This window comes from Poecilia latipinna, unplaced genomic scaffold, assembly GCF_001443285.1.
Source record: "Poecilia latipinna isolate Pla-1442-1.1 unplaced genomic scaffold, P_latipinna-1.0 Scaffold4237, whole genome shotgun sequence".
NCBI lineage: Eukaryota > Metazoa > Chordata > Actinopteri > Cyprinodontiformes > Poeciliidae > Poecilia > Poecilia latipinna.
In genome coordinates, this window is record NW_015116853.1 from 19630 (window position 1) to 31588 (window position 11959).

The window sequence follows — 11959 nt, forward strand, 5'->3', positions numbered from 1 at the left end:
GCACTTTTGCAAAAGGAGAAGACTCAGCAAACTGCTCCTCTGAGCCTTTCACTGAGCGTTCCACCCTCTCTCAGCTAAAGCTGGCCTTTTATTTTGGAAAAGGAAAGAACAAAAGAGATGAACAGAAAGGACAATGCAAGCTTTGTCTATGCACAGGTCATCTCTTTCTTTCCCTTGCGAAAGATTTCTCTCAAGGCTGGAGGGAGTAATCAGTTATCTTGCAGCAGAGACATTCTGAGAGTGGATCAAAAAGTCTTCAACGCAGCAGTCAAAAGTCTTAACAGACAAAAAAAATCAAACACTTCTAAATGAAAATCACATTAGTCTATGTGATATTATAAATGTAAAAATCATAACACAAGAATCTAACAGTTACCATCATATTCATTTAAAATATTCTGTCCACCTGATTTAGCCTGAAGAGCATTTTTCACCACCTGCAAGATAAAGCATAAAAAAGTCAGAAATAATTACCATGAACACAACTCAGACATTAAAACCCTTTAAAGCCTGACCCATCAAAATAGTCAGAAAATTCTAATTTTTTAGAACTAGGATCTTCATGAAGCCTTGAAACAAAATCTAAAACACTTTATATTATAGAAATTAGTCAGCTTACAGAAACATTATTCTGGACAGCATTAAAAGTCGTGCCAACCTCAAGAAATGTGTTGAAGTCATCAAAACATGCTTCAGTCACCAACATGACATACTCATGAAGAAAAAAAATACAAAAGGCAGCAAAATAATATCAACTCAAATGGCCTTCAGATTTTTTTGACAGTTTTAAGGAAACTAAGACTCATGTTGTTGAATTAGACTAAATTGTTGAATTAACTGGAAATCTAACACTTTTGAATTTGCTGTGAGCACTTTTAAATCTCACTACCGGGATGTTTTCCATTGTTGTAGTAACAGGTTTACGTCAGTCTGCCTTTCCCCCATCAATACGCTCCCCGATATCTCCGCACCGTAGAGGGTAAAAAAAATAAAATGACGTGCACGTTGCACAAAACTCAGTAAGAGGAAAACCGGGACATAAAACGGAGCAACGAACTAGATGTGAATCAGGATATGAAAACAGAGAATCCGACACTGAACAGTGAAAAATCAAGAGCTTATGTAAGGGCAGATGAGGTGAAACGCGATGAGGCAGAGCAGCAGGTGAATGGCATGACGAGTGAAGATGGTGAGCGTCAATATAAAGGAGAAGCAAACTAATAACAGGAGAGAAACTAAAAAGATAAACCAAGAAACGACAGTACTAATCAAAGGAAACTATGGAAATGCATAAAGAACAAACTAAGAAACTAAATGCAGAATAAACTGGTATGGCAAGGCATTTCAAGCAATAATTAGTAAAGGGGACTGTATGGCAAGAACAAACGACACTATAGATAAGATAATATTATGCCATGGGTTTGTTGGGACCACATCTAGTACCAAGAAGAAATGCATCTTACAGACTATAGCAGTAAGAAGCTCACTTATTTATGTTTAATTATTTTATACATTTGTTTCTTCAATGTGGCGATACTAGATGAAACTCAGATTTTGTGGAACTTTAGTTTTAATAGATCGCTCAACAACGCCACCCTGGGAATATTACCTTTTATTTAAGGCGCACAGTTTCGATTATGCGAAGGATTGAAACATCTGAGACAGTTTAAAGTTTACAAAAATCATTTATTAAATTCTTTTTTTTATATATTCTTTTTAAAACCAGTTTAAGAATGAAAAACAAAGGAAGTCAAAGAAAGTAGAAGAGCTACAGTAGCTGTTACCGGCCGAAGGGGGCGCTATGGGGACGATATCCAAACACAGCAAGCCACAAAAAAAAAAAAACAAAAAAAACTTTAAACACCAGACGCAGTGAGAAAACCCAAACTCAAGAATCACAGCACGCAGAAGAGGAAGACACCGTCACCACACCAACACCGGACCTCAGCAACTGCAAACAAACAAAAACAGTTAACCAATATAACAACCTTAAACCTAATAAAGGAAAACATCAGCCCGACTAAAGAACAAAAAGGGCTGTAAAAAAAAAAAAAACAAGATAGAAATTAACAATAGACAATACAAGTTAAAACATCAGGACCAGGCGTGGCCCTCTTGCCACGCCACAGCAGGAGGTGGAATGGGCGCCGATGCCACACCCCAAACACCCTTCAATGAAGGCGGATGACGCCGCAGTACAACTTTAAAACGATTGTGTAGAAATCCGGGAGATGAAAGCAAACAGACAGAGATCCGGGAGACCAATGCAGACAGAGCAGAGCAGCAATGGTCCAACTGTGGGGGACCTGCGAAAATTAATTAGTCACCATTTTAAATAAAACTGGAACAAACTGGAGTTTAGATGAAGAGAAGGAGCGCACCGCAGTGGCGTTTTACCTACGATCACACTTCAATTTAGATTTTCTGACCAAGATCAGCTAAAGTACAGGGAGAGAGAACACCTACCACCAGGATATCAGCGCAACATGCACCAGCCGGCGATTGGCTGCTTTTCGCTGCCAGAGCCCACAGGACGCGAACCACACAGTGGGAGAACAAAGAGACACATCCTGATTGAACGCAGCAGCTCCTTATATACACCACGCCCACCTTAAGAACCGGAACTTCTCACCTGGAAACTATTTGTGTGGAATTATGTATATTTCTATACCACTACATTCATATTATTTTTTTATGTCAGTTTTAATGTCATGGTGCTGCTAAGTGATTCCATGACACTTTCAATTTGACTCATTGGGACTGGATTAAGAACCAGCTTTGCTCTTTGTAATTTCTGTCCAGTAAATCTATAAATCAATAGACAGGTCTATTGAAAAATATCATCCATGTTTCTGTCTCATATTTGTATGACATTAAAAGGATGTCTAATTTTTGTTAATATTAATCATAAAATAATATTCAGTGCAAGTAGCTTACATTTTCTTTGATGGGGGTAGGGGGGTCGATAAGGGACCTGATACGTGGTCCATCATTGAGGCCCAAAAAAGGTTGAGAAACGCTGCACCAGATGATCAAAGCTGGTAGAGACAAACTCTGGAAGACTTGAAGCAAAAGATGGATCCACAAAGTGTTGACTCATGGGGCCTGAATACTTTTTCTCACCACACTTTTCAGTTTTTTATTTGTAAAAACTATTTTGAATCATGTATAATTTTCTTTTTACTTAATTGTATACTACTTTGTGTTGGTCTTTCACATTAAATTGCAATAAAATATATTTATGTTTAGTTATAATGTGACAAAATATGGAAAAGTTCAAGGGATATGAATACTTTTGTAAGCCACTGGATGTCAAATGTTCCTCATGAATAGTTCTTCAGGGTTTATGAGGGAGTTTTTAAAATATTTTTGTTAGACTTTGCTCACTGTTTTTTTTCTGTCCCATTAACTATGTGTTCTGTGTTTCATTTAGGCCAACCTGGCAGACTGGTTGTCTCACCTTGGTCTCAGCCAGTACTACCAAGTTCTTGTCCAGAATGGATATGAAAACATTGACTTTGTTTCAGACATCAGCCTTGAAGATCTGCAAGAGATTGGCATCGCTAAGCTCGGTAAACCAGTACATATACAATGCTTTGCAAAAGTATTCCTATTCCTTTAGCATTTTTCACATTTTGCCAAGTCACAACTATCAATATACTGTATAGAGTATTTCTGTGCCATGATTATTAGCCAAAAAATTCTGTTTGGGTCTCACGTGACCAGAGATTATTCCATCATTTTGCTAAGGCCTGCTAACAGACCTGATTTTATTGCTTTCAATGCCACTCTTTCATTAAGACCAGGTTTATGAAGTGCAAGACTGTCCTGCTGACAGATTCTCCTACCTGAGCTGTGGCTCTTGGCAGCTCCACCAAGGTTACCATGGGCCTCCTGGCTGCTACTCTGATTAATGCTACCTTTGGTCACCCAGTCAGTTAGGTTAAATAGTCACCTTGTGCTGCTTTTGCAGTTGTGACAAAACCTTTCCATTTTTGGAAGATGAAATGAATTGCGTTTGTGAAAGGTTCATGGTTTATATCTCAACCCAGTTTTAAATGTCCCACGACTTTTTCTTGATCTTGCCTGGTGTGTTCTTTTGTCTTCAAGAAACTATTTATTAAAGTCATCTAACAAACCACAGAGGTCTTTACAGAACAGCTACATTTTACAGAAATTAAATTACCGTACACAGAAGTAGACTACATGCCAACTAGATGACTTCTCAAATGTTTATTTAGGGGCTTAAAGTCGGCTAAACAGAATTGCACAACATGCATCAGTTTTTCTTTCACTTCATAATTACGTTCTATGAAATGTTGAACTATCACATCAAATCTTAATGAAAAACACTGGTTCTAGTTGTAACATGAAAAAGTTAATATCATTTCTAGGCACTGTAAATCTGTTCTCAACTTACAATAAAGTCTCCATCTTTTTCTGATGTCCTACAGGACATCAGAAAAAATTGATGTTGGGAGTAAAGAAACTCAAGGAACTACAAGGAGGAGGAAGTGGCTCAGAGCCTCCTCAGAGTCCCACTTCTCCTCCTTCCAGCCCAGGAGGAAGCACCTCCTCAGAGTCACGCAGGGAGGCAAGGAAACTGAGGGAGGGGGCCCCTAGCCCGCTGGCCAAAGCTCGCCCAGGTCTCACTTCTTCACAAACACCTCCCCACACACCGAACCAGACACCCCCACAAACCCCTCCACATGCCCGCACCCAGCAGGCCTCCCCTAGGGCTCGCCCAAGACCGTCCACCCAAACATCCGCTTTCGATCCATTGATACCGCTTTTGCGACTGCCATGTGAGGAGGAGGAACGACGGAGGACTCACAGCCTCATCGGCTCTGAATTGGACTCCCGATACGCCACCGTGTGCCGAAGCAGCTCCACTCATACTGCTGCACCTAATGATGTTACCGTTAACCGCAGCCAGTCATCTGTCACCCTCCGTCCCCGTCGGAAAGGCCGACCTCCTACACCACCTAAACGCTCCTGTTCTTCCATCACCGGTGGCGACGGGGACAGTGAAGGACAGGGGATGGGGCTTTTGGGTCTGCCAACCTATCGAGAGAGGCGAGCCAGTGACTGTGGCAGCTTGGGAGCAGCGTTGAGAGCTCAGGACTCTGCTGGCCTTCAGCGATCAGAGGGGGCTTCTGGGAGTGTCCGCAGTCTCGCAGCCATGTTGGAAACATCAATGGTGCCAAGAAATGTGGGAAGTGGCACCAACTTCCTACAGGTGAGTCTGTGAAAACTTGGAATTTTACACTTTCAACCTAATGCAAAAAGTTTTAGTAACAGCCTTGTGACTTTTAGGCGAGTCCTCCTCTGCTCCGTCCACAGGCTGGAGCTGGAGGTCTGGGACCATCTGAGGATGATGTTGCAAACCGGCGCAGGACCATCAGTGGACTTGAAAACCTTCCTGATGAGACTCCTGACCAGTTACCTCAACAACCTGTCAAGCGACGTCCAGAACCTCGACCTCGCTCCATTGTGGCCACCTCAGCATCTGAGATCACAGATGCAACAGCTACGCTCAGGAGGAAACCACGTCCTCCAACTACAGAATCTGAAGCCCTCACATCAACAGCTACTACTGTAATAACCATGACAACTGGCTCAGAAACAATACACAGATCACGCACAACAGAACAAACCGAATCAGTTACTCAAAGCAATAATCAATCAAATTCTCCTGAGGGGACCCAGAAAAACGTGGGCGAGGCGAAGCAGAATGGGGGTGTAGTGCTGAGGCGGAGGCCAGTGTCTGAGGCCTCTGAGAGGACGGAGGCCGGCAGCGAGACCTGTGAGTGGATGGAAGCCAGAAAGTCTCTGAAGCCACCGGTCTCACCCAAGCCTTCTACAGGCTCCCTGAGAAAGACCCAGACAGACCCACCTACTCCGACTCGAAGAGTCCCCATACCAGGACCAGATAATGCTGAGCCAGCACAGAGTCCCGGTGAGAACCCACAAATACAACTCTGTGCAAAAGTTTTAAATTGCCTCAATTTTCTTTTCAACTCTGTTGAGTTAAACCTTCATGTTATCTTTTTAAGTGGTCTTGATCAACAGTTGCCTAGCCTTTCTAAGAGTGCATTCACACCAGCTCTGTTTAGTCTGCTTTAATCAAACTTTCATTTGCCTAGAAAGTCAGATTCATTTTAGGCAGTGTGAATGTGCACTCATTCACACTGCCTAATGCAGACCAAAAAAGCGAAGCACCACCTACACAGGTAAGTCTCGGTTTGGTTGAAGTGAACTCTAGAAAGGATCAAATACATATGTGAACACCAAGCGGACCAGAGACCGCTCCAAAAGCAGGAAGTGCACATAGCACAAGGTAAACACAACTAAAACAAATGCACAAGTCTAGCGCATACTGGAAAAATGGCTCATGGTTTTTTGCAAAAGACAAAAGAGAAATCCCACAACCACTAAACTCTGGCACCACCCCATTTTTGCTTACATTTCCTGAAGAAGGAAGTATTTATGTCAATGTAAAATTGAGCTCAATGTCTTCTTCAAGGGTTTTTAAGATTTTTCCTTCAGTGATTCTTGGTGCAGCGCCCCCATAGGTGAGGGTGGGGAACAGATTGGTCAAAGGGTTTGATTAGTTTGGCACAGTGCATTGTGAATCCAAACTGCAGTAGCTGAAAATGTAGCAAATGTTGAAATTTGGTCTCTAATCAAACCAAATCTAGGTATGAAAACATCTTTCAATGTTTATCTTTTGATTTCTGTTAGTTGTTTAGTCATTTCTGTTCAGCATCCAACAGGTAAGTAATGAGATTTCACAGAAATTTTTATTGTCAAAGTTAAGTTGGTCTTAACTTTGACAAGCTGACTCATTACTGTCAGCTTGTTACTTCGTTTGACAAAGGAAGTCTTAGATATCATTTGCCCCAGGTGTGAAAGTGAGCGCTAGCAGTTTGACAGCCTAAATATGAAAATACTATGTCACGCTCTACACACATTGGATCTGTGGAGTATCTCGAGACTATGTACGATAATATCAGTAGAGGTACAAAGTCATCTTAAAATGATGCTGCCCTCTTTTGCAATAACAGAGAACAAAAGATTGTTATATGCATAAAAGACTAGACAAACTGATGACAAAGATATTTTTTCTTGTTTTGGGTATATTATATTCTACATTGAATATATCGAATATATGAATGTTAAAGATATAATATTGATGTTCTTTAGATACCAAAACAACATTTGTTCATTTGAATGATTCGTTATCAATTTGAGGTCTGTCTTATTTAGAAGGACAGTCTTCAGGGTCACAAAGGAACTTTTCCATCTATGCTGTTGGAATGCATTAGCTATTTATATATATATCTGATACAGATTCATGGCTGATACAAAAAGCGTGACTGAATGACCTTTGTGCTCTGTCACATGAAATTTCACCTTAAACAGCATAACTGAAAATATGTCTTTCAAAGCACATGGACTTGTTTGTGGGGGAATAAATGTTGAAAGACTTTGAGAAAGCAAGTACAACTAATGTGTAAGACCTCTTAAAAATACTTAAAACTTTGGCTGCTTGAATTGATTTAAATTGATTAAATTTGTTTTGCGTATAACAGCATTTCATCTGGCATTTTTCTGTGACCAGAGCCAAAGCGTGTCCCTCCTCCTGTATCACCAAAACCCCGTGGGCCTCCAACAGCTCCCAAACCAGGAAAAGCAGCAGTAGCTTCAGCTGCCGCGAGCCCCAGCCCTGCCTCTACCAGTCCAGCTGCTACTAGTCCCACTGTGGCCCCCAGACCCTTCTCTCCTCCGGCTGCTGCTCCACTCCCAGCTCCTGACACCCCTTCTGCTCCCTCTCTTTCTCCGGGACTCCCTCTCACATCCACCTCTCCGGCCCAGAGTCCTTCTACTTCGTCACCACACCCAGTCAAACCTCCCCGCTCCTCCATTGCCAGCCTCTCCATTGACCTGCTGGGAGGACGGGAGGCAGAGGAGGAAGAGGAGAGAATAAGAGAGAGGGAGCATCAGAGGAAAACAGAACAGGAGGAGAAGAAGAAAAGGGCAGAGGATGAAAACTTGAAGGAGATGGAAAGGAGGCCTTTGAGGAGAGAGAAAGCAAAAGAAGAGAGTCAAGAAGAAGGAGGAGAGCAAGAAGGGATGATTCAGCATCGTTTGGAGACCAGTGCCTCCTTGACTGTAGAGCATAAAATCAGAGAGGAGGACAGACCAAATGAGTGAGTATTCATAAATAAAGAACTTCAGAGGGGCGCATGTTACGTTTTAACTTTAATTGTTATATAAATTATGTGAGATGAAACCAACAGCTGTTGCAATAACATCCCTGCACACATGATGCTAACCTCACAAGGAATGTCCTACCTGTCTCAGAAGTTAGCAAATTAATCTTTTAATACTAAAGAAGATGGCAAAAAGTCCTACTAACTGTGCATTTAAGTTCATGCATTGCTGGGCCTAAAAAACTCGACCCAACCTGAGTGTGCCCTAGACCCATCCGACCCATTACTGTTTTTGTTTTTAGACCACCATTTGAGTAAACAGTGTAACTTGTCCAATTTTTAGATTTCACTTAACGTCTTCCAGCTCCATCTTCACGCTTGTTGTAGCCGCAGGGTGAGTCAAGTGGAAATCTTCTGGGACGTGTGATTGATAGGATCTTTTTTCCACTGCTGCCCAAGTGGAGCAGGGCGGCTCAGACTGAGCTTGTTCCTGTCTGATTAACTTCTGTTCCTTCCTTACTTTACTCCCTCTGCTCCTGAATTTAGACATAATCAGTAGATTAATTCAATCAAGCATTCTCATTTGGTTTTCTCTGCGCTGTATATATTGCAGGCTTATTACATGTGCCACTGAAGCCTGAGTGGGCGATCTGGATTTAAGGTTTTATCACAATATTTTGTGACAAAACTGTTACAACAATAAAAGTGACTAATAACTATATATAACTTATTTTTAGGTATTTTTAGGTATGGCTGTGAGTGTGTCACAGCAACTGGAGCCAAAAATAATGCTCTTGAAAAATATTTCCATTCGCTTCATTAGGACACCAATCACAAAAAAGTGTTTTTGTATCATGAATCTGCACAGTAACTGTACTTTCATATTTATTGATGCTTCTGTTGAAGAAACAGTGGAGAAAACAGTACAAGTAACAATCCCGGCAGTAAGAAGAATTTTGGGGAATTTTAAACATTAAGTGGAATTTATTGTGACAAGGATAAATCAAAATTGTTATAAGAAATTCATCACATTAAATGATAAATGATACGATAAATGCTACTATCAAGCCAATAATTCTGTCCCGACCCGGCCTGCATTTTGGTTTAGGTCGGTTTGGACCATAAATCTAATCTGTACTGGGTATGTATCTGTCTCATGTACGGTATAAAAGTCTTGTCATCTCTCATTGTAATTTATTTGGTTTTGGTGTACCAGCTCCGAGTTACTGCACAGACTCAGGAAGTCTTTTTATCTATCTATCCATCCTACAGTTAAAGTCTGATCACTGTAGAAAATATCTGAATGAATTTAGTATGAACATACAAGTACTGAAAAGGCTGGAAATTTTAATTTAGGAAAAAATTAAATTGTGTTGGAGCCTTATAAATTTTTCTCATCTTAATTCTGTTTCCAGCAAAAAAGCAACAGTCTCCATCCTTGATGACATCGGCAGTATGTTTGATGACTTGGCAGACCAGCTGGATGCAATGCTGGACTGATCTCCCATCCACATGCTTTTTTCCAACAACGTCCTCCCTTCTGTCCGCCTCATTGTGTGTAGGTGTACAAAGAAAAGTCTTTCCCAAGGCTAAATGCTGGCGTGCAATTTTTTTTTGTAAGAGCTTCCCGAGTATCCTCATGCAGATACCAAGTAGTGGGAGAGCTGTTTGTTGCTCCTTTTCTTGCTGCAAGGAAAATGCTCCCACACAACCTCTGACCTCTGCAGCCCACATGACGATGCCTCCACCCAGCCCCAGACGGCTACGTGGACCAAGAAGCACAATCTTTTCGTGTATCCTTTTATCTGATAAGCATATTGCTTGCAAACCTAAGCACATAAATAGTCTGACAGGCAGATTGATAACCTGATAGAAAACAGAGGGTTTTTTTAAAAAAGCACACAGAAAGAAAAGCTGCTGTCTGAGTCCTCCAGTCTGAAAAAAGAATCCCTTTTTTTCCAGATGAATTGTAGCCTCCTTCTCCTCTGTGTGAGTGGAGGACTCCTGCCCCGCGTGTCGTCTCTGTTCATGTTGTCGTTGGTGCCGTTGCCGTTATAGTTGGCTTTGTTGTTGTTTCGAGTGTGTGTAGTCCCTGCTTATACGCTTCAGCCAGTTACCTCCTTTTCCCACCCATTTTGATCAGACAAACTAAACACAGATGTGTCCATAAATTTACAAGAAATGCAAACAAGCACACACACATTCATACACACATTGGTGGGACTTCCATTATTTTCAATATTGCTACTGGTGTTGCTGTTTATATATCATGTGTGGAAGGATTGCTTGGAAATAATTCATGAGAAATACATGGAAATATGTGCGCACGCACAGACACACACACACACACACACACTCTTATGTGGTATTTCCCTGTGTGCTGCTGCAGTGAATGGTGTTTTCAGAAGATACTCCTATATTTCAATGCATTACATCGTACATACAGTAAAAAAGACACATAGTTTATAGTTGACCTGGATATTTGAGCTTAGAGCTCCATCTATTGTCGGTTAGTGAAGTTGCCCTTATCTGACCTACTTCTTTTTCCCACATCCCTTATTTGAAACCTGTCTAATTAGATAAATCTGCAAATCTCTGTGCCTTCGCAGTGTTCTTTATCTATTATTTTGTTTCTGTTTTTCTTTCTCTCTACTATAATGTTTTTGATCGCTTTAAACCCTCTTTGTCTGGTTTGTCTGGAAGTAACTTCTCAGTTATTTGTGAGTCTTGTACCCCTGAAGCTTAATCCTCCATGTCTATGAGCTGTAAGCTGTAATAAGTTGGCTCCTCTCTTCCAAGAGTTCTCTGTTTTCAGTGATTTCCCCCAGACAACAGACCAACCACCAGTTTTCATCCCTATGAAGAGTTCACTTGTATTTTTATGCTCTTTGAAAACAGAGATATATTTGAGAGACTGTTCTATGTGAATAATATTATTAATAATTATAACTATGATGATTATCATGATGGTGTTAAACACTGAATGAGCTAAGCTGATTTGAGTCTGTATATTGCTGGTTGGGTTCTGGATGTGTTGTGACAGCTGTTGTGTCATGGTTGGGTTCAGTTGGGTGTTTCTGCTGTGACGATGCATTCCTGTACAGCTGTCATAAGAATAAATGTATAAATTAAACCTGATGTCACTCTTGGAATATTTTTCTTTTTGACCTAGTACACTTTCATGTTTTTTTCCAACAGCTTTATTGTTGAAAAAACAAGTTTCATAGAATAATTTCAAATTTTGTCACATTATAATCTTAAACTCCAGTCTGTTTCACTGGGGGGTTTATGTTATTGACCGACACAAAAAGTGCCTAATTGTGATATGAAGAAAAACATTTTAATGTTCTTCATATTCTTCAACAAATAAAAGCTTAAAAAGTGTTATGCACATGATTGCCCATCCCCTGTTCTTACTCTAATACATTTAAGTAATATCCAAGTCACTTACCTAATAAATAGTCTGTATTTAAAGTAATCTCAATGTAAATAGCTTTTCTGGTAAAACAATATCCCAAGCTCACAAAAGCAGCAAATTGCAAACCTATCAAGAGAAGGCCTTCTGCCTGTGCAGGCCGGCCAGGGAGAGTATCAATCAGAGAAGCAGCCCGTGGTAACTAAGAAGGAGCCGACAACAAGTCAGGGGGGGGAACTTTTACAGAGTTTAATTGAACATATTTACATAATTCAATGTACATTTAACGTTTCAAGACAAGAAACTAATTATTTTCTTGTATTTATTT

At 40.7% G+C, this 11959-nt stretch overlaps 1 protein-coding gene and 1 long non-coding RNA gene across 2 annotated transcripts in view; one reads left to right on the forward strand and one right to left on the reverse strand.

The window, feature by feature from the left end:
* LOC106942388 (caskin-1-like) overlaps positions 1 to 10153 on the forward strand; it is a gene marked incomplete at its 5' end in the record, with an annotated part of 24213 nt that extends 14060 nt beyond the window's left edge. The window contains 5 exons of the mRNA XM_015025659.1: positions 3434 to 3572; positions 4455 to 5239; positions 5317 to 5959; positions 7625 to 8213; positions 9632 to 10153. Of these exons, the coding sequence (XP_014881145.1) occupies positions 3434 to 3572; positions 4455 to 5239; positions 5317 to 5959; positions 7625 to 8213; positions 9632 to 9716 (2241 nt within the window). The remainder of the gene's footprint in view (positions 1 to 3433; positions 3573 to 4454; positions 5240 to 5316; positions 5960 to 7624; positions 8214 to 9631) is intronic.
* Positions 1157 to 3176, reverse strand: LOC106942389 (uncharacterized). The gene is made up of 2 exons (XR_001423619.1): positions 2467 to 3176; positions 1157 to 1951 (listed from the first exon to the last, which is right to left on the reverse strand). It is a non-coding gene; the product is annotated as an uncharacterized LOC106942389 (long non-coding RNA).
* Positions 10154 to 11959: the final 1806 nt, after the last annotated feature.